The sequence below is a fragment of the Leptosomus discolor genome, chromosome 4 (genome assembly GCF_034619465.1).
Source record: "Leptosomus discolor isolate bLepDis1 chromosome 4, bLepDis1.hap2, whole genome shotgun sequence".
NCBI lineage: Eukaryota > Metazoa > Chordata > Aves > Leptosomiformes > Leptosomidae > Leptosomus > Leptosomus discolor.
This window is the reverse complement of record NC_141394.1, coordinates 33,439,120-33,461,512: the sequence shown is the minus strand read 5'-3', so window position 1 is coordinate 33,461,512 and position 22,393 is coordinate 33,439,120. Positions and strand designations below refer to the sequence as shown.

Genomic DNA, 22,393 nt, shown 5'->3' with positions numbered 1-22,393 from the left:
ATGCTGCTGAGCCCATAGACAGAATGATTATGGAGACTGAACACTGGAAATAACCTGTCTTGATCAGGACTGAGCTATAGTACAATAATAATGTAGTGAAGTTTCTGCTTCCATTATCTGCATGTATCTGCGCAGTATGTATGGATAACCAAGTCTTGGGTGTCTTCACTGTGTGATTTGACATCTGTAGTGGGAACAGCGGTAGCATAAACTCAAAATTTCGAGTTAAGCTCCTTTCTCTTTAGGTAGCCTCTGTCCTATTACATTTTATTTTAGTCACATAGAAGAGCAATGCTTTTGCCTCGTAAGATTTGCATACGTGCATGCTGCTGAAGTGAGCACCTTGCTATGGTGCATGTTCTTTCACCATTGTCCTTGCTGTTTCTGAGGAGCAGTCAGCCTCCAGTAGCTTAGGAGAAATCCATTGTACTCCTCAGTGAGTAAAACATAGTGCCACTACTATGTTGTCAGACAGATTGCTTTCCATAAAGCTTTTATTAATGTTGTGACTTCAACTTGCATTGGAACAAGAGCAACTCATTTTCAACGCAGATGGATATTACTGTTAGCCTGGATAGGTGGCTTGCTTTTCTAATTAAAAGTATGGCTTTGGGTAGAAAATGCAGTTATATCCTGATACCTTTCAAAATACTGTATCACTACTCTCTTTACTGAGATTTGTGGCTGTGCTGGGCTCAGACAAATCTGCTGTGTTTTATTTTAGCATGGCTAACTTGAAGATTGAACTCTCTAAGCTAGATAGTGAAGCCTGGCCTGGGGCACTAGATGTGGAAAAGGAAAAACTGATGTTAATCAATGAAAAAGAAGAGCTTTTAAAAGAACTCCAGTTTATTACACCACGGAAACGTACTCAAGATGAGCTAGAGCAGCTAGAAGCAGACAGGAAGAGACTTGAAGAAGAGCTGCTGTCTGTAAAGAGCACACCCAGTCAAGCACTTGCTGAAAGGTAAGGGGTTGTCTTTTGCTGATATTGAATGCTGCTTTTTGCAGTCTAACCTTTGTTCCCATTACAGACCATGATCTATGCCTTGATGGGCTGTTTTCCTTCAGTAAATGTTCCCTGTTTTCCTTCAGAAACTGTTCTATGTAGATCTTAATTAAATTTGTTATTAGCCCACTGGGCAGAAACACACAGAAGTCTTCTGTGCTGTGAGAGAATGTGAACACCCCGTATGTGCTCTGCAATATCGGTTGCTCTGTGTTTGTTACCAGCATGAAAATGCCTGTGACAGATGTTAAATAACTGAGGAATGTCAACATACCAGCAGGAGGGCAATACATCATTCACTTGTTTCTGATAATAGCTGTAAACTATTTGAACTCAGGTTACAAAGATTATCTTGATTGTTGCAACATCTGAAGCCTTTCACTGTGAGTTTTATTACATAGAAAAATGCAACCAAAAGGGGGAAAAAAAAGTTCAGAGGAGAACTATAATTGTTGCAAAACTTTCCTAAGCAGTACCGAAGCAGTTCCCACAATAAATTGTTTTAGCCAGATTCAGAGTTTGAGAAAATCAAAGGTGACTGTCACAAATGGACTTTTCATCAGCTGTAAATGGAAATAAATTTATGGGCACCTCTAGCCCATAGTGAAATGCAATAAACACAAAATGTCATTATGTGTATCATAATGTAGTATGTCTTAGTGAAGTAACACAATCAGCATTGTAAGCCTTTCCTTCCTCCCTCGGCTAGGAAACACCTGCTGTTGCTCCAGTTTCACTGAATGATGAAAATCCTGTTAGTGGCATTAGAAGCTGGGTCCTAAATTGTAGCTGAGTAGTGAGGAAATTTTTTGTTTACAAAGTGTGTATTAGACATGATTTTTAAACATATCTGTACACTTTATAGTAGTTTAAACTGCATTATATTGATAATCCAAACATGTTTTAGAAGGGTAGTCCGGAACTATATTTTTACAGAAGTTTGCTGTGTTAGTAGTATCTGAAGTACCGTGGAGCCGTTGATTTCTGGCTTCCATTAATACACGGAGAATAAGGGGTCAATAATAAAATTACCTTCACAAATAAACAATTTGAATCTAAGATTTTGATAATGTGCTGTTGTAAGTAATAGCTAAATCTTGACTCATGCTGTGAATAGGTAGCTGGTTTCTTAGTCTTGTGCTTTGGATTTGCTTGTTTAGTGCCAAAGAAAATTCTGCACCTGACCGTTTTCCCATACATGTCAGATGCCAAACTTGGAGTACCAAGGGCAAGTAAAATTGTTTCCTGTTGTCACAATGAAATGAAATGGCAGATGTTTTTCCCATGTGTAGTTACACAACTAGTTGTTAGAGCTTAATTCCCGCCCCCCCCCCCCCCCCCCCATTTTCTTCAAATTTTTCTCCTTTTGATTTTTATTCCTGAAAATGTGGGATTTTTTTTCAGAGGTTGCTGTTTGAGATTTTGTCATACACTGCTGGCTGAGGTAGCATTTATGGTGATTTCTGGTTTGCTTTTTTTGCTGTTCCAGTAAATCTCCAGTGAATTTCTACCTGCAACTGTTTATGGTATTAAAACTGTCTCCCTTGATTACTTCAAAGCACATAAATTCTTTCACACCAGGCTATTTTGAGGATTCTTTCTGGTGTATCTGCTATAAACATGAAGAAAATCTTCGTTTTGTAGAAGGATTAAGATGGTGAAACTTTTCCTGAAATGTTAATTTGAGAAAAGGATACGTTTGATTGTATCAGATCAACCATCAGCGTTTTGTTTCTTGGAGGGGAGGAAGACTTTCCTTTCCATTATCAGTGGAGGAGCCACCCCTTCTTCAAAGTGCTGCACTGTTGTTGCATTTCTATTTTCTTTCATGAAATTTCAGGAATGCCTTAGGTTTCCAGTGGTTTCACAGGTACTGATAGTGAAGCAAGAGTGTAAGAAGCTATGGATTGTGTCAGAGCTCGATGTGACGGGATTTTTTGTTTTGGGGTTTTTTGTTGTTGTTTTTTTGTAAAGGGGGAAGAAACAGAAGACTGACTCTGACTTAAAACAAAAACATTATAACATAGCCCTGGGTTATTTTGGCGTAGGATGCTGAAATTGCCACTAGATATACTCAGAATCAATTTACAGAAGGCAGGTATAAATCATTACAGATCAGCTTCAAAAAAAGCAGAGACAGGGCATACTCCGGCTGCGTTAAGAAGCCCCCCAGCAACGATACAGAAATAACTGGATTGTGGAACTGTTGAGAACTATTTGCTACATTCTTGCCTCTGCGTTCATGTCAGGGAGATGCCTTTACTGCTTTAGTCCATGGCATAATCTTCTAAGTAAACACGTCCGTGATTTAACTACTTGATTGTGCTGTTGCTGCAAAAACTGGCCACTGCTCTTGTGTCTGTCATAAACAAACATGTCCACGTAAGTTTGCATTGAAAGGGGAGGTGTGTGCACTTTAACACTTTAATGTATTTTTTTTTAAGATTCTATGTCCCCCTCAGCAATGTTGCCACTTAAGATCAAAAGTGGAGAAAGATGTCTCCCTAACACTTGAGCTCCTGGAATGAGTAATAGGTTAATTTAGGTAGGAGGGGTGCAAACAGGAGAGATTGAGAGAGGCCCATGCCAGAATAGATAACACAGTGGTTCTTTGATGGTTTTGAGGATGTTAAAGTTCCTGCTTATGCTATAAAGAAGGAAGGTTCCTGAAAGTTCTGGGATTTTGTTTGTATTTTTAATTTGGCCTGATGTAGAATGAAACAAATTTCCTTGAATCTCAGTTTATTGTGAGAGAGTAAAATTATTTCCTGTGTGTCTTTGAGCTTCCAGGGGTGATTTCATCATCTAGCTTGTGTTTGTGACTTGTGACTAACATCTTTCTGAAATTTGCCTACAGGTATGAATACTACTTCTTTGATTACTGGTAGATCAAATTACATCCAGGAAAGGATTTTTTTTCAAGAGCTAATTTATAGGTGATAAATTACATTTTATCAACCTCCTTAAGACAATAAAGGAAAACAAACTTTTGGTTGCGCTTTGGAGGAAAAACCAAAACAAACCTTTTAGTTCAATAGTTACAAATTCAGTGGAACAACTGTAAGTGCCTGTTTTGAGGACTCCAGTCAGAGGTTCCTAAGCTTTTAGTTTTCTTTCTTGCCATTTGCAGTTGAATGGGTACAGCAAGTTTTGTGCCTCTTCCTTGAAGATAAAATGATAGTTCACTATTGAAAAGCCACAAAAGACCTAGTGAAGAGCATTCTTGCTTGGAAAAGCAGGATAGATTAGGCTTTCAAAGAAGACAGAAGGCATTGATAAATAGTCAAATGGCAGGAAAGAGTGTCTGATACCATGGATGAGCATAATTCTTGGTTTGGAAACCCATGTGTATGTGTTCCTGAGCAAAGAATGAAGTACTGTGTATGCTTTTAACAGTCTTAACAGGTATTGGCAGATGAACACATTATTGCGGTGCAAGAGCACAGGCAGCGTATGCAGTGGAGTGGAAGTTCACACTCTGGCTGACCTCGGGATAACTTATTCACCTTTGCATAACCCTGATTTGCTCGCTGAATAAGCGTGGGTGTAAGCAAGTGCTTTTCATGCTTTGCTGAATTGAGGACTTAATGTCTTTTTACTGGTATCTGACACTCAAAGAGGGTGAATTCTGGGAACTCTTGGGTATTTCATTCAGTTTGCATAAGAAAGCAATGGTTGATTTTCGGGCTTTGTTCTTTGAAGTGTTCTCTGCATTCGAATTTTAATTTATGCATCCTTGAGATGCCAGAAAGGCCAAAGGAACGTTTCTGAGAACTAACATCCACCTTTTTCTTTTTCCTTTTTTTTTTTTTTTTTTTTTAAAGGAGGGTAGGTAATGTCTTGTCTCTCAGATTAGTTGCTTCAGAACTTGTGACATGTATCAGTTGACTGAGCCAGGGCTAGAGGAGACTGTACTAATCCACAACTACAGGAGGGTTTTAGCTGAATCTGCTGAGGGAAAGCAGTTTATTTGGTGTTGTAAATTGAGTGATAAAAGGCAATTATAAAAGGAAAAATATCACTGTAAAAGGTAGTGAATCCCTTCTGCTAGCAGCCAGCCAAAAGGAATAGGAGAGTTCCACCATTTGTGGTCACAGAGGTATGGTAGATAACAGTGCAGGAGGCAATAAATTCTGCTTTTTTGTAAAGGTGAACCTGGATAATGAGCGTTACAATGCTGTGTGGCTCCGAGGTGGTGACAAAGCTGCTGAGGATGTAGAAGTCTTTACCAAGGACTCCTAAATATGGTCTGTCATCTCATGACCTTGCACTTGAATGCTGCTTTGGTTTACTCTGCTTTATCTCTATACAAATACTCTGAAATCAGAGTGAGTGCTTTAATTTTAAACTTCCTGCAGTGCCTTCACCAAGTTCTTGCATAATGAGAACTAACACTGGTATTACTGTTCTTTTGGGTTTTTTTCTGGAACTGTATTAAGTGACCAGCCAATCTACATTATGGCTTTTTGAAACTGTATTAGTGCAGATCTTCTTGTCCTGAAGTTATGGCTATTTTCCCAGTGCTCATCTGTTACTCTTTTATTGGGTGCACCTTCTCCTTGGTACAGTGGAAGAGTACCAGCACTCTGCTTGCTTGTAGGCTCGGCAGGCTTGTAACAGTGCTTAGTACTCTGCAGGTAAAGTCACTCTGCTGTAGTGGTTAGGGTTTTACAGTAGGACGGAGAGCTAACACAGGCTCTTGGATTTTAGTAGTTGGCGACCAGGTGAAAATATGAAGGATCTTCATCTTTTTTCTGTCTTGTCTGTGAAATATTTTTGCCTCCAGTTTATTTTGTAATGCTTTCCTATACTTATATGTACCTCTTTTTTCAGATTGAAATTGGAGGAGAGAAGAAAAGAGTTGGTACAGAAACTTGAAGAAACTACGAAGTTAACTACTTACTTGCATTCACAGCTTAGGAGGTGAGACTGTACTACGTGATGTAAAACCTGTTTTCAGCAACAATCGAGTGGACCTGGATGTCTCAACTTCATTCGTAGGTTTTTCTCCTAGCTGGAAGCTGAACAAAATTTGTTTAATCTAAGTAAAAAAATGCAAGTGTAATAGCTTCAAGCGTTTTACCACCATGCAAGCCTGGTGTACATTTATATTTTCAGTAAGCACTCAAGACTGGATTAAATGGATTTTTTGCACAACTTCCATAATGAAGCAGGCAGACATTATTTTGCTTCAGTGTAAATAAATAAATCAGGAATTCTCTAATTGGTCTTATCTTTAAAATCCTGCCATTGAGGAGACCAAATGGTTTCTCAGAGGTCTGTCGAAAATTACTTATTAAGAACTGTAGCCTTTATGGTATGTAATAACTGGAGAGGCTTAATGAGCACATGTATGCATGTAAATACTTATGTGAATAGTTGATTCTGGTTTTATTCTTCAACACTGACTAACACTTTCTGTAGATGGAAGTGTATCCTTCAGCAGGATGGTTTTTTTCCCTGACAGTCATTGATTCAAAATCTGACTCCTGAGTTTATGAAATTCATAGTGATGACAAAAAAGGAATCTGTTACAGCAGCTGTGAGCTCAAACTCATTGCTCTGATGGGAATTCTAATATTTAATGATACATGTCACTGGTCCTAGGGAAGTTTGTCTCAGTCTCACCAGAGGACTCTTATCCTGGGCTACCAAACCATGTGTCCATTACACTTACTTAGAAAATTCTGAATTTTCTTGCATATCCCAGTGGGATGCACCAGTCAGACACTGCATTAATGTTTACTTACTATCTTAGAAATCAAAATGGGGCTTTAAGAGTATTAATGTTTTTAAGCCTTCTATAAAGGTCGTTTCGCAATAAGGCATACCATCCTATTCCTGGGATCTAGGCTGGCTTAGCTATTTCAGACATCTCAGCCAGATCCCATAAATTGCATCTTGATTGGTGATTAGTTAGGGAAAGAGCCTTTTAAATCATTTTTTAAAGTATTTTGTGCTCATGTTTGTTTGGACTTTTAGGAGGTTCTGTCCTGCTAAAAGCAATTTTCTAGCCCAGTAGCAAAAATTTTTAAAGTTGATAGCTCTGTTATTGCTCAGTAAACATCTTTTAAGTGTTTAGAAGGGGCTGCCTTGAATTATTTTTCCTGGTGTTTTTTCCCAGCAGAGTCCTCCTGAGCAAAGGCAGTGATACTCAGTTTCTCTGCCCTGGCAGGGCTCATTATCTCCTATTATTAAGGAGAAGATTGCATGGTTTGGCCTTTGTCATGCTTACGTAATTGGATTTACTGTTCGTGTAGACTGTGTGTTGTCTTATAGATGTCAAGCAGTTCTGTTAAAAGTTGTCTCGTAGCTGCCCTCTTTCCCAGGTGCTTGGGCAGAGGGCAGGCTGCATAAATTGCTCTAGAGGTGGCAGCACTCCTCTGCTGCCATGATCTTCCTGGGGATCCCTTTCCTGTCACATTGACCCCATGAGTGCCCATGTCAGAGTGGAGCTTTTGTCTTTGAGGGAGTATAGCAGCTGGGAAGGCTGCTGTTACTGCCAGACCAGTTTGTCAAATCTGCAGCCTTCTCCAGAAGAAAACGGGCTTTGGCAACAGGCCGTAAGCTGGATAAATTGCCCTGCTAGCGTGCAAGTTGGCCGCACTGATCTAAGCCAAGTATGGGCGCTTAAAAAACATAATGCCCCAAGCAGCATTCAGTTGTAAATTGCTATATTGTGGCTCCAGTCAATCTTATCTCTCCTTGTACCGTTTTGTGCCGGTTTAATTCAGTAACATCAATGTATGTGTTTGTGCTTTCTTTTTTGCAGCCTCTCAGCTAGTACATTATCTGTGTCTTCAGGGAGCAGTTTGGGATCTCTGGCATCCAGCCGGGGATCTCTGAACACGTCAAGCAGAGGGTCACTAAACTCGCTCAGCTCCACGGATCTCTACTATAACCAAGGCGATCAAATAACAGATTTGGACTATCAGTATAAACTTGACTTCATATTGCAAGAAAAAAGTGGTTACATTCCTTTAGGGCCCATCACTACTATTCATGAAAATGAAGTGGTCAGTTCCCATGGGAGACTGGGTTACAGTGACTCTCCTTCAGCTGCAGACCATCCCAAATTGACTGAGCCTCCCAAATCTGTGACATCGCTGTCTTCCAGATCCTCACTGTCCTCCTTGTCCCCCCCGGGCTCCCCTTTGGTTTTAGAAGCTGCATTTTCAGTGTCAGCTCAAAATTCCCCTCTGCATCACCTCACTACGGACTTTGAAGACTGTGACCTTTTGGGTGATTTTGCAGGCATTAATCTCTGTGAGAACCAAACGTTATTGAACTCTGAAGCCAGAGCAGAATCTCAGATTCCTACAGATGATAAAGATCTTAATGAAGGCATTAGACAGCCTCTGCCATCTCTACATGAAGGAAGTTCAGGTAATAAAAAAAATCTAGTGTCAAATGTATATGTAACATGAAAATTTTGAACTAACAGCTGGCTCTTGAATGGGGAGGTACCTCATGTACCTGAAGAGTATCTTGATCAGCATACATTTCTCATGGTGGGCAGTCAGTAATTCTGACTAACTTCTAGTTTAAGCTGCAGAGATCTGGTATCACACTGGTTCCATCTACACTTTTCAATAGCTGTGTCAGAAGGGAAGTTTAGGTATTGCAGACTCTGTTGTGAAGAAAGTAACAGAAAAGCCTGAAGCTGGACCTTGAAGACGCAGAGGATGCATGGTATTCCTAGGTATTGTCAGGATGTGTGGGGAAAGAGCAAAAATACCCTCTTCTGGTAACTTGAAATCAGATGCTTTGTTTCTCACTAAAGAATAAGTTAAAAACTGACATCCTCAGTAAAAGAGTTTTCTGGACTTAAGAGTTAGAGTCGTTATGCGTGTGTGTATGTAGTTATTATCTGCAGTTTTTTGTTTGTTTGTTTGTTTTAACGTAAGTTGAGAAAGACAAGTGACCACATGCCATGTAAGTTACAGTGAAATTTTTAACATGGATTTTACAGCTTTTAGCTTTTTTATCCATTTGAATTAGAATAGAGCTCCTAAGCTAGTCTAGGCTTCCCCTGCAGTCTGTGAGTAATTTCCAATAGGGCAAGTCATCTTGTCCTAAATCATACTTCTCTTTACGGAAGATGGGATGAATGACACTGGGTGTCATAGAATAGTTGAGGCTGGAAGAGACCTTTAAAGGTCATCTAGTCCAACCCTGCTGCAGTGAGCAGGGACATCTTCAATTAGATCAGGTTGCTCAGAGCCCTGTCCAACCTCACCTTGACTGTTTCCAGGGATGGGGCATCTACCACCTCTCTGGGCAGCCTGTTCCAGTGTTTCACCACCCTCATTGTAAAAAACTTCTTCCTTATATCTAGTCTGAATCTACCCTCTTTTAGTTTAAGACCGTTACTCCTTGTCCTATTGCAACAGGCCCTGCTAAAAGGATTGCCCCTTCTTTCTTATAGGGCCCCCTTGAAGTATTGGAAGGCCACAATAAGGTCTCCCGGGAGCCTTCTCTTCTCCAGGCTGAACAACCCCAGCTCTCTCAGCCTGTCCTCACAGGGGAGGTGCTCCAGCCCCCTGATCATCTTTGTGTCCCCGCTCTGGACTTGCTCCGACAGGTCCATGTCTTTCCTGTGCTGAGGGCTCCAGAGCTGGACACAGCACTGCAGGTGGGGTCTCACCAGAGTGGAGTAGAGGGGGAGAATCACCTCCCTCGACCTGCTGGCCACACTTCTTTTGGTGCAGCCCAGGATACAGCTGGCTTTCTGGGCTGTGAGCGCATATTGCTGGGTCATATTCAGCGTTTCGTACACCAGCACCCCCAAGTCCTTCTTCTCAGGGCTGTTCTCAGTCCCTTCATCCCCCAGCCTGTATAGATACTGGGGGTTGCACTTGGCCTTGTTGAACCTCATGAGGTTCGCCTGGGCCCACTTCTCAAACTTGTCCAGGTCCCTCTGGATGGCCTCCCGTCCCTCAGGCCGCTTGGTGTCAGCTGCAAACTAGCTGAGGGTACAGTTGATCCCACTGCCTGTGTCATTGATGAAGATATTAAACTGCACTGGTGCCAGTTTGAGTTATCGAGGTATCCTTAGTAACTAGTTAACTTTTAACTTCAAGGTGGCTGAACTGGGTGTAATGAGTTCTACTTCTAGTCTGCAGTAAAAGCTATGCAATATGCTTAGTCATGTTATATTGTCAAAGCCTTTGGGAGAGTCAGAACTTCAGAAAACCCAGCTATCAGGAATTGGTGGCTTATCCTCAGAGCATTGACTTTGCTGCCTTTTGTAAGGGTTGACAGTATGTTGTGCTTTCTCTACACGATGACTTTGTCTAGCGTCTTTGTCTTTAACAGTGTTGCAGACCATTCGTGTGTTTGTTTCACAGTGGCTCTGTTTTCCCAAGGAAAGACCAAGGGAGCCAGATTTCCACTAGTGCTGAGCACTGGCAGCCCTGTTTGGAACCTGATCAGTACCTAGCATTCCCTGCTCCATGTTCCTGGGCCTGAGTTGATAGTGAAGCGGCTAACTAAGGAGTTTGGGTGTCTTAGAATAAATACAGCCGAACTCTAGAGAGCGCGTTGTCCAGATTTGTTGCTCAGCTTGAACCTTTGTGCCTAGAGTTTGCCACATTTTGATAAAAGTACCTGGACATACTGATGCAGACATAATTTTTAATGAGAAATCTGCTGTTATTTTACGTGTGTCTCTCTCTCTTATCTGTTGGTTAATTAGATTAGCTTACTGCAGTACTGTAGTAATTTCAATATTGACCAGAGCAATGTGGCAGCGGAAGACAAATGTATGGTATAATAGGTCATACAAGCTGGGAGTCCCCCTCTGTTCAGCTGTGCAGAAAGAAAAAAAGAAATTGGCGAATGTACTAAAGGTCTGAGGCTGTGAAATGCAGAGTGGAAAAACACGGAAGGGGATTTGCGGGGATGGGGTCATTTTGTCCTTTGTCTTTTCGTTGTGGTGGAACATAGTAATTCTTTCGCTTTAAAGCCATATTAAAAAAGGTGGGACAAATAATTAAGTTTCCTGCCCATATTTCAGCAGCATATCCTTTCCAAATGAACAACTTCCAGTCTGTCTGTCTTTGCAATCTGGCTGCAACTCACCTAGTCTGAGGACTGAATTTAAGATGGTGTGGAATTTGGGAACACACAGGGTTATGAGGAATCAGAATTTTATTATTTTTTTAATTATTTCTTTAATTATTATTCTCAAAGGCATTATGTGGTTGTCCAACATTTCTGAGCTTTTTGGAGGACCTGTTGTCCCTGGATAGTGTCAGGGTAACTTTTAAGTCTATAAGTAGTTATAGCTTTAAAATATAAATTCATCCTGTGATTCTTCATACTGATACTTCCTCATGCAGGATCATATGTATGATACAAATTGTCTTTAAATTGGTATTAAGACTGCCAAAACAAGCGCTCAAATTTTGAAAAGCCAGGTATTAATTAATTATGCTTCAATACCTCTAGTTTCCACAGTAAAATGGGCCTCATGGTCAGGCTTCAGTACATGAGCAGTGAGATACAGACCTGGGGTTCGTTCCGTGTTTCTACTCCAATTTCGTTCTTGGAACAGCTGCGATGCTGAATGAGAAGGTTTTCAACAAACTCAGCCAGAGGCATAAAACCAGCACGGAAAATTTCAGCCCACACACTTAAGTTTTACAAGACTACAGGTCTGAATACTGCTGAATCTTAACTTGGAGGTGGACAAACATACCTGAAGACAGTATAGCTACTGTTTTCATGTAATAATCTGCATTGGCTCTTTAGATGCAGTACTCAACCTGCTTCTTTGTCTGCCTCTGACTTTTCTGTACAGGTGAACCATACAGATATTTACTCCTCTGCACATGTCCCTGCTGTCAGAAACCAAGTTGGAATATCGTGTAGTTCTTCCACAGTCAGTTTCTGTCATTGTCAAAGTCAATTCAGGCTGCTGTGGTAATTCCTAAGGGTAATCAATAAATCATGCCATCACCTTCACCCCTCATGTGGTGGAGGAGAAGGGAAAGAGCACTTCATCATCAAGGAGAAAGCATTCCTTCTGCCATGAGTAAAAGCACAAATGCAGTAATCAGTCATCTAATCTGAAGCCTTAAATTTTAAACGTCTTAACAAGATGTAAAGTCATGATTCAGGTGGGGATGATAATGGATACCAATATCCTCACCCCCTTGGCAGATAAAAGAGCTGCGCAGGCCCTCAACTTACTGTGCTGCAGAACATGGCTTTCTGCGAACGCTGCTTCTGCATGGCGTGACACCAGCATATGCATGCGAGTCGAGGATTAAAGCTATGTAGTAGTTGATAGTAAGGAGACCATAGCATAAAAAGTTTTGGGTGATAGTAAACCAGAGAGGATTTTTCTGTTCTAGCAGTTATATCACTGGGGAGGGGGTGTCTGTCTGACTTCTGAATATTTAATAAGCAGTAGACAAGCGTTTTGCATGTAGCCGAAGTGTTACTATGGTGCAGAATGTGAGCACGGCAAATACAGGTTTAAAGATCAGGATAATGAGGGCTAATAGTGAAGATAATGAAAAGTAATAACTAGCTTAACAGATAAAGGTGATGATAGGAGCTTGTACCTCTGGGAAGGAATAATAGTTGTACATTTTCAAGTTCATCGGTTTGGTTATATCCCTAGCCAGAATATGTGATAACAGCAGTACAGTCTCAGAATGTTTAATGATGTGGAACAAAACTACTCTGTGATACTCAGTTAAGGGTCACTGCTTTCAACTTGGCAACTTTCTAAGCTATGTGCTTCGCTCTTTCTGACTATTAATCTCTTGGACTAATTTTAATTCTTTCTTTTTGTAGGTGTTGACTTACTGAGAAGAACAGCTAGTCACCTGCTTGAGGAGAAAACAGCACGTGTATCTGCTGCCGTGTCCGATGAGTCTGTAGCTGGAGATAGTGGTGTATATGAAGCTTCTGTGAAACAGTAGGTTTCAGAAATAATGTGAATCTTTCCAGCAAAAATTTAAATACATCTATAAACAGTTATATAATACCAGCATAAGTAGTTTATCGATCTTGCCTTTTTTATAAATATTTTGTAGGTTCATAGTGAAAGGAAGGCACATTTGCCAGACAATGAAGTTTGATTGTTTGGGTATTTTTAAGCTAGTAAGTTTGCATTTATATGCTACCCTCTAATCTTTTTTTTTTTTTTTCTTGCTAGAAGTGTTCCTAGGAGAAAAGCTGGATTTAAATGATACAGTTTCTGCCATGTGGCTGTATTGACTCTACTCAGTGACTCTTGTTACTTCTTGTTTTGGTTAGATACTGTCTTAAGATTGCGTAGCTTCAATATTCAAGCATTTGCTTGAGTCTTCCTTTTTAAAAAAGAGGCTATAGGAAAGATAAGAAAATCCTCAGTTATAATGTTGGTATAAAAATAATCCAGGTTAGAGTGTAATGTTCATGCTTCTCTGTGGTGAACAGGATATAAGAACTGTATTTGCTCTTGGTGCTTTTCGACAAGATGTAACTTCTACAGGATTCTCCATAGTAATTTCTGTAGCACTGCCTGTTTTCTGGCAGTGGGAACAATGAACTGTAGACTGCATGACAGAAGACTATTGCAAACCATGAGAGAAACCAAAATCTTTATTTTTTTTACGTCCGTTTTGGCAAGTTGTTGACATTAAGAATTTTTTGTCCTTTCGAATATTCAGAGAGCTGTTTTAGCAGAATGGCTACAAAGACCTAGATGCATATCTTCTGTTGCCAGGCTAAATGCTTTTCTGTTAGGACAGGTAAAGGTGCGTTAGGTTATCATGAATGGGTTTTATTGGCCTCTGATAAAATTACTTATCACGTCTTTTGCAAATTAAAAGGTAATAAAAATAGATGAGACCAAATAAAAAAGCTCAAATAGGAAAGGGATTGCTCCTGAAGTGTTACGATGCCAGTTCAGCCTCACCTTAGGTCATGGACCCATATTTCACCCTGAACTCTGAATCCTAGTGTTAGTTTGCTCCATGTGTTCAGTTAGACCTAATGCAACTTCTTAGGCTGAAATGAACTCCCATCTATGAAAATCTCAGCCTGAGGGGCTGTGACTGTGTATTTTGGTTCAATAACCATTCTTGTCTTTCCATTTTCTGTCAATTCTGAACCACTGTGATCAAAACTTACTGTCTGCTCCAGTTATGAGTCCAGTGGATAGAAATGAACAGACATTGGACCACAAGCTGTGGATGTTCCGTGGAGCAAGTCTTTAGCTGTCCTTTCCAATGGCTGTGAGTGGTGGGACAGATGGAAAATAGAACCAATTCCTGTCATTACTCAGGAAAAGAGGAAAGAAAACAGTTGCATCTCCTAAGCTCACGTACAAAAGGAAACTGTTGCCATTTGTGCAAGCTAAGATGTACAGACTCTAGTTATTGTGTGATAGTTCTAGGTGTGGGTACTCTTATTACTGAGCAGGAAGTAGTGAAGAGGTAATGTGTGCCTCTGTGCGAGTCACTTATGTTTAGTAGAAGTGTCTTCACGAGCACTGTGTACGGAATGACTTACAATTTGTCAATGTGCTCCTGAAGTTACAGTACGGTGATTTCTACTGTGTAGACCAGTTCTTCGAATTGGTAATTTGAGGCAGGGGAGGAAATAAACAAACTCTATCAAATTAGCCATCAGCCAGGAAGTGAATAGTAAAAAGGAGACCTCTAAATGTTTGTTGTCTTGTCTTGCGGGATGTCTGTGTTATTTTCCACATTTCCTTTCTTGATATTTTCTATCTTGATCTTGTCTATTGATCCCAACAGTCTAGTTTTAAAAATCAATGAAACACATTAATACCACGTCCTCACTCAAACCTCCCAGAAAATGACTGGAAATTATTTTGCCAAATGGATTCTCTGTAATTCCATTCAACGCTAGAGTTGCTCTTCAGCCGCAAGACTTGAGTCCGTTTGGTTCTTTGAATGCTTCTGAAAACAGGCTCAGAGGAAAGACACTTCTTGTTTGCACGGAAACCTCTTTATTTTACAGAGCTCCTGCCTCTCAAATGTTCTCCAAAGCAGTACTTGGTATCCAGTTTACATGTGGTCTGATGTTTATTACAAATTTTAATTTCCAATTTCGTGTTTAGGGTGATAAAGGACTAGTAAATATGTACAGGAAGATGTCATGAGTTTTTTTTTCTTGCCCGTGAGTCTGGCCGGCTTCAGTAATCAGCCTAAGGCCTTTCTGACTCATTACTGGAGCTGTCAAACTGTTCAGGCAGCGATGGTCCCTAAAACAGGCGTTGCTGTTGTGTAGGCTCTGAAATTCTCATTTGGACTGCATGCTGTCTTTAAATCAGCCTGCTTAGGAGAGTGTATATACATTCTGTGTACATGTACCTTAATTATTGCTGAAAGCTAACTATAATTTTCCTAAATTGGAGTATTTGCCTGTTTGCCCTAGACCAAATGAAACTGAGGACATTGTATATAGTGAAGATGATGCAACTCTAGAGGCTGCCCAGGTACAAATAGGACTCAGGTAAGTGACCGGCAAAGGGAGTGTTTCTGTTCGTGCATAAATGCAAATAGCAAGCTTCCCTCATGTTGTCCTTTCTTTAACAGATACGACCACAGCAATTCAAGTTTTGTGGTAATCATAGTACGGCTCAGAAATCTTCCAGCGTTTTCTGTCCCCCTTGGCTCTAAAGTGTAAGTCAATCACTGAGCAGTAGTTTGAAATATGAGTGTATAATAATAAATGGTACAAATTCTCCAAAGGAATGGATCGATTTACTGCTTAATGATACTAAGATATGTATAGAACTTTTCAAACTGTAGTAGCTTTTACATATTCCAGTGCTGCAAGAAAAAGAAGTTATCAGGAAATTTGCACATTCCACTAAAGTGGAACAAAAAGGATTTTTTAAAAATGATGCTTCGTTTAGTGCTTCTAAACATTCTGTAGCTTTGCGAGTGCAGAACCACTATTCTGTAGTTCCTAGAAACATTCTTTTGATACTTTGTCATTATTTCAGCTCAGAATGTTGTCTTTTTACATTTGTGTGGCATTTTGATGTAAAATGGTGTTAAAATATTATGTGTCTCTTAAGCGAGCTTTTAGTGGTAAGGGGTAATTTGATAAATTGCAAGTGGACAAGCAGAGCCACATTGAGATACAGCATGCCTAACAACTGGAGCTTGGAAGTCTGCTTCTTGTGTTAAATTGGACCAACAGGAAAGGTCTAAAAGTAATTACAGTGGAAATGTATGTAGGAAATGAACAAAAATGTCTGAATAAGAAAACGTTGCCACTGAGATTCTAATCCAAAACTCTCATCTGCACAAGTAGGTACAACTTGCCCTGGCTCCTTGGGGACACTTGCACTTCAGTGAGCTTTTTTACAGCCTGTAAAGCTGTCTTAAACTGTTGAGAAGCTTAGTAAGATTAGTGTAGAACATAATCAATGCTCGGAAAATTTGGGTTTCTTGCTGGCCCCTTCCCCCTGTCTCCCATCACCGTGAATTTGATTGTCAGATCAATAGGAAGCCACTGAATTTGGAAATGTTTTTATTTATTTTTAATAACAAATGGTTGTTTACTACCATCCTTCCTTTTCTGACTTCCATCTTTCCCCTGCTGACCTTCCAAGTCCACTAGCATTTAGCACAAGAATATAGAAAAACTATAGAAGAATAAATTGACACGGCTGAGAGGAAAAGTGCATAATTTAGAATATGAAAAGTATGTCAACAAAATGTTCAGTAAGGTAAAGTTAGGTCATAGCTGGCATCTGCATAGGAATTAAACTATGAAGTTAGTAGTCAAACATCTTCAGTGCAGAAGTCCAGACCTGCTGCTGCTCAAAAGATGTAACAGAACTAAAGCTACACAAAGCAAGGAGGAAGAAAGGACAGGGTAAAGGAAGGACCTTGCGAATAGCATTTTTTCTGTCACTTGCCATTGTGTGTGCATATATGTATATGCTGTACAGGTATGTACAATGATTAAAATTGAGTCTGGAAAATGGTGCTATAACTCTATTTTCTGGAATATCGAATTGGATGGGTTAGTAGTACTTTATTGAATGTTTACCCACAGAGGAATAGACTTGACACAAAGTCTTACTGATACTGGTTTCCACACTGTTTGTAAAAGCTGTTCACTTTTAGAATAGGTAGAGCCTAGCTGAATACTTACTGTTTGTGTCAGGATCATTTTTCCATCAGTTGAGAAGTCGTAGTTTGTCACAGCAAAATCTGAGGCATTGGTTGACTTTTTAATTTTTTTTTATTAAAATGGAAGTAAGCAGTCTTGTAAAACAAAGCCAGGGAGCAATTTAGCTTTTACTTCTCTGTTTACCCCTCATTCTGGCCTGATGCCAGTGAATTAGCAACAATTATTAGAAGAAAGCTCCAGTGAACCACCTTTTAAACGTACTTTTACTATACTTTATCTTCTATGCCTACCTCTTTTCTAAATGCTTCCCAATTGCTTAATCTGTTAAAATGGCTGTTTTCAGTAGACCATGCAAATTTCTTACCTACATTTATGCGAATACAGCAGCAGCAGCATTACTGGAATTACACTGCATGGCCACTCAGCCTCGGGGTTTGTTTGTCAAAATGGTGGATACCTACTATCCAGGCTGTACGTGTGAACCAAACAACTTGGGTCCTACTCTTTATCCCAAGAAACTTGGCAGAATTGGGGAATAAAGGCTACGCCCAAATTCAAGTAACAAGATCAAATTTCTCACAGACCTAATGTCTTTTGGTGAAACTAAGTTTTTAATGATAATGGCTGTATGTACAAAGTCACTAACCAAAAATAGAGCAACAGTAATATTGGGGAGAACAAGTTTTTTCAAGAATAATTTTCCTTGGCCCACTTTTTCTTCTTGCTTTAGCTGGCTTCATTGCATTTTGTTCTACAGTGAATTTCAATTATATTTAAAGCAAATACCAGAAAAAGACTAATATATAAGCACAGAAAAGATGTAAAACAATTGCTGTGCTCATTCACCTGTACGGGATGCTGTGCCATAGGTAAATAACGGGTACAATTGCATTAGGAATGTCTTTGCTCTGTCAAGCTACTACTAAAGTGGCACCTGCAAGTTAGCTAGTATCGCCTTTAGCCCCATAACATCCATTCATATTTGTTACATAAAAAGAACACAGCCGTATGGCAGTTTTAAGTTACTCCCTGTGCTTAAACTCAGGGCATGCAAGATGCATTCTTCCAAGTCTCACTTAATACATGATTAATTGATCTTAAGCAGATATGGCTTTCACTGTTTTCTTCCTTGTTTTCCTTAGTTTTCTGGTTTCTTTGGACGTTTTGTTTTGTTTGTTTCTTTAAAACATTAAAAAACATCACTGCTTTTCAGTGCTGCTCACATCGTTCTGACAGTTTAATTTTTACATCCACCCAAATTTTTCTTATTCTTTTAATTAACATTAAGATCGTGTTTCCGCCCATCTGTGACATGATGTTCAGTGTTCACAGTACTAAACCAGAGGATAAATTTGGATAGAGACAGAAATGGCCACCTCTCGTGCTGCTGCCTTACCAGGCATAGAAATTCCTTTTCGGGAAATGTTTCTGCAAGGGGCAGGAGGAGTTTCTCACTCCTCTTTTTCAACTCTTTTCCATTCCAACTCTGATTTGTTGTTGTTTTATTTTCTTGCTGTGCAGTTCTTTAGTTGATGGGGTCAACTCCTATCACGTGTCACCAGCAAGTACTAGTTTTAAATACAGGTAAAGATTTTGTTTTGTTTCCGGCAGGTATATTAGAGTAGCAGTACTTCCGTCCTCAACTGATAGCAGCTGTCTGTTCCGCACAAAAGTTCATCCTGCCATGGAAACCGTTTTATTCAACGAGATATTCAGAGTAGCCATTTCCCAAGTAACGCTGCTGCAGAAGACACTGAGAGTAGATGTTTGTGCTGTCAGTAGAAGTCTTCGGGAAGAATGCTTGGTATGCAGTTTTATTTCGGGCTTTTTTTGGCATGCATTTGTTTACAGTGTCCCCTCGTATTTTGGTGGTCCAGGCTGCTAAAATTCCACAATACTTGGAGACAAAGTCAGAAGCATAACTTGGTTGTTGCTATAGTACCTCAAATGCTACCTTTCTCTGAAATTCCCGATACAGAATCTAATCCTGGATGGAAGTTTTAGGAGGTGTTTTGATAACTCATAACACTGCATCACCTTAACCCTTTAATTACAGATTGATATTGCATCTTTGCAGTTTTATACATTAAAAAAACCCCATAAACTTCATTGCAACATTACTTTAACACTAGATTTTAATGTACGAGCTGAAAAAGAGCCACAGTATGTCAAAAAAAAAAGGCAAACCCTCATTATCACAACTTGTCACAAAGAACAAACTAAATTACCTTTTTGCACGTTGTTGTAGATTATATGATATCCACCTTTTTAGTCTCTGTGATCTGTAGAAATAACAAAAAGGCATGACATGCATTGACCAGCCTGTTTGAAACTGGCTTTTTTTAATTTTTATGTTAATTGTGGTCATCTCCTAATTGGTGGTGCTTTGTTTACTTTCAAACCACTTTTGCACGATCTGATTGGTACAACTCAGTTTAGTTTTTCACCGTGAGTCTGACTCAGTAGCACGGTGAGATTTTTAGTTACAACACACTGAAGAGCAGCTGTAACCTGGTGGGGTTCATCAGCCTCAACCACTGGGAACAGCCTCTCACTTTCAAAAATGTAGAAGTTAACTTAATTGCTGGGGAATGTGTTGGCGTTTTTCAGCATGTAAGAGGTTTCCCCTCAGGTAAGGGGAGAGCAGAACAAAAATGCAGCAGAATGCAGGATACAAAGGTGAAGAAGGAAACCCAACCAAAAAAAAACCCAAAAAACCAAAACAAAGACATAAGGGTTAATCACAAGATCGAAAGAAAGAGTTGGGAGTACCACCCCCAGCAGAAAGCCCTGGGCAACAAGACCAGAGTCTCTGCCAGAGCTCTCTGTGTGCAGCCCAGCAGCTGTGAAGATGATTCGCTTTGCCAAAGAACAGAGGATTTTAATCTCCAAGGCACAGCCCAAACACGAGTACTTCGTGGGTTTTCCCAGAGAGCCAGCTCAGTGGATGTCAGCACTTGTCCACATGAAAGTGTTTCTTAGTCTCTTTTACTGTCTTTTCATTTGCTTCTTCACTGGCTACAGCGAACAAGGTCACCTGTTATTGTTTGCTGTATTGATGATTTTTGTGGTGGAAGAACTGAAGAATTGACTGAAACTTGCTGCTCCATGAGTTGTTGCTGCAGGTTTCATTGACAGAGTTTTTCATTATGGAGTGCTGTAAAAAGCAGACCTGTGTGTTACAGTGATACGGAGGGGTTTGCGTGTGTGTGCGTCGGGGGAGAAATTCCACAGACGGAAGTAAAAGATGGCAGAATGGACAATATGAAGGACCTTTCCACGTACTTCTGTTTGTTTATTTTAATTAGAAGTGGAGGGAAATAGAAAATTGTACAGTTAAAAAGGGAATTAAGATTCATGTCAAATTTGTGCTGCCTATTTTACGTGATAAATACTATAGAATTAGATAAATAACAATAAATAAGATGGATAATGTACAATTTATTTTCAGCTGTTCTGCAGGAAATAAAACTAATTTAAACTATTTTCTTCCCCTTTCTTATTTTGTGCAGGCTGGGACTCAGATCAGTCTGGCAGATTTATCGTTTTCCGACGAGACTTGTACTCTGTGGTACAACCTGTTGCCTTGCAAGAGAATTCCTGGCAAAAACCCCAGGGAACAAAATGAAGACCCCATGTTTCTGTTAAGCAAGCAGTCGGCAGACTCGCTGGACTTGGTGAGCAATGCGTGGGCTATTACCGTAATAGCAAGAAAAGCGCCATAGACTCTCCTTGTGCCGTTACACTGTGGTTATTTGAATATGTGAATTTCCTCCCCTGAAGGTCTAAGGCCCTGTTGTCTGGCGGGTGCTTTTGTCACTTTGAGCGCGACTAGGTTCTGTGTGGGGTTTCAGACTTGTTAGCAAGCGTGGGTAGGGCTGATGCTTCTTAGTGGGATACGAAATTGCACTTCAATTTGAAACACTTCAGCTGTGTTTCATTTCAAAATGCTATTGAACATGAGCTTCCTTAAGTCTACCATTTATTTTCATATGCACCCATTAAAAGTAGCTGTTTATGCAAAACACATACTAATTCTTCTGGTTAAATAAGCTCTTCTGCTTTAATACCTCCGTAAAAGAACTACATTAAAAAATGTAGCTTTTAAGAACAACCTTTTTTTACCTAGGGGTATTACAAGTATGAGAGGGAGAGACAGGGCATTAAAGGATGACAGGAGCATATTTGATTGTGTTACCATTTTACAAACAATCTGTTTTTGATTGAGATTTATTCTGTATAAAAACCATCCGTTAATGTGCTATACACTGACAATTCAAACCCCTTGTGCTTGAGATCTGACTCATGTTTTTGCTGGCCTCGGGGAACAGCAGGGTAATGCGGTTCTTGCAAGAGCTGTCACTTCTTTACCTATGTTACGTATCACTGTTGTGGTTTCATCTTTGCTTTCCTTGTGAGCAGGATGCTGTGTCAGCTCTGCTGGAGAGGACATCTGCTGAGCTGGCTGAAGATGAGGAGGAGGAGGAACAGGAGCAAAGGGGCTCTGAGGAAGACTGGTAAAGCCACTTTTACTTCCTCAGCGTTCATGCCTGAATGGTTCTGCTCATTCCTCCTATTCTCAGACAAATGAATGGGCTGTACTTCCAGAGGGGATCATAGACTTATCGAATGGTTTGGGTTGGAAGGGACCTTAAAGACCATCTAGTTCCAACGCCCCTGCCATGGGCAGGGACACCTTCCACCAGACCAGGTGGCTCAAAGCCCCATCCAGCCTCGTCTGGAACACTGCCAGGGAGGGGACAGCTTCTCTGGGCAGCGTGTTCCAGTGTCTCACGACCACTGGAACTGGGGTAAAGTCTCGTTCTCTTGTGTGGTCAGTTAGTTCACCTTCTTTTAGGTTTATGGATTCTTGGCTGCTCTGTTAACTCCTACTGCTGATGCTCCTCCATTCCATGTGCTTGTGAAGTCACTTGGGGAGCCTAGGCCACTGGAGGTGTACTAGAACGTCTCCTATCAAGGATTTGAAAAGAGAGCTGCTGTCTGACAAAGTCCGTGTGTGTGTTCTTCTATCGATGGTCTTGGTTTTGAAGGAGTTGTGAGGTTTCCCAAGAAACAGATTTCTTGCTAAATTGTTACATTGAGTTCTGTTCCTGTGCAATTTCTCTAGCTGCAGTGGGGAAGGGGGAGACATGCTCATTTGTTTTATGAATTTGTTGCAACCTAAGTCCTTCAACGTTGTCAGCTATTGAATGTAGTGCAGTGTTGTCATAATGATCTCGCAGGTGAACTGTAATAGAGCTTGCT

The 22,393-nt window shown here is 40.3% G+C and overlaps 1 protein-coding gene across 3 annotated transcripts in view; it reads left to right on the top strand.

The window, feature by feature from the left end:
* The window catches only part of WWC2 (WW and C2 domain containing 2), a 102,772-nt gene that overhangs the window by 66,156 nt on the left and 14,223 nt on the right, over nucleotides 1-22,393 (top strand). For 2 of the 3 annotated variants that reach the window (XM_086464033.1, XM_086464034.1), the window contains 9 exons: nucleotides 725-967; nucleotides 5,843-5,932; nucleotides 7,782-8,395; nucleotides 12,818-12,941; nucleotides 15,413-15,490; nucleotides 15,574-15,660; nucleotides 18,740-18,932; nucleotides 20,641-20,805; nucleotides 21,551-21,645. In XM_086464033.1, coding sequence (XP_086320159.1) covers nucleotides 725-967; nucleotides 5,843-5,932; nucleotides 7,782-8,395; nucleotides 12,818-12,941; nucleotides 15,413-15,490; nucleotides 15,574-15,660; nucleotides 18,740-18,932; nucleotides 20,641-20,805; nucleotides 21,551-21,645 — 1,689 coding nt within the window. Of the gene's footprint in view, nucleotides 1-724; nucleotides 968-5,842; nucleotides 5,933-7,781; nucleotides 8,413-12,447; nucleotides 12,453-12,817; nucleotides 12,942-15,412; nucleotides 15,491-15,573; nucleotides 15,661-18,739; nucleotides 18,933-20,640; nucleotides 20,806-21,550; nucleotides 21,646-22,393 lie in introns of all 3 variants that reach the window. The other variant, XM_086464035.1, reaches the window with a different exon arrangement.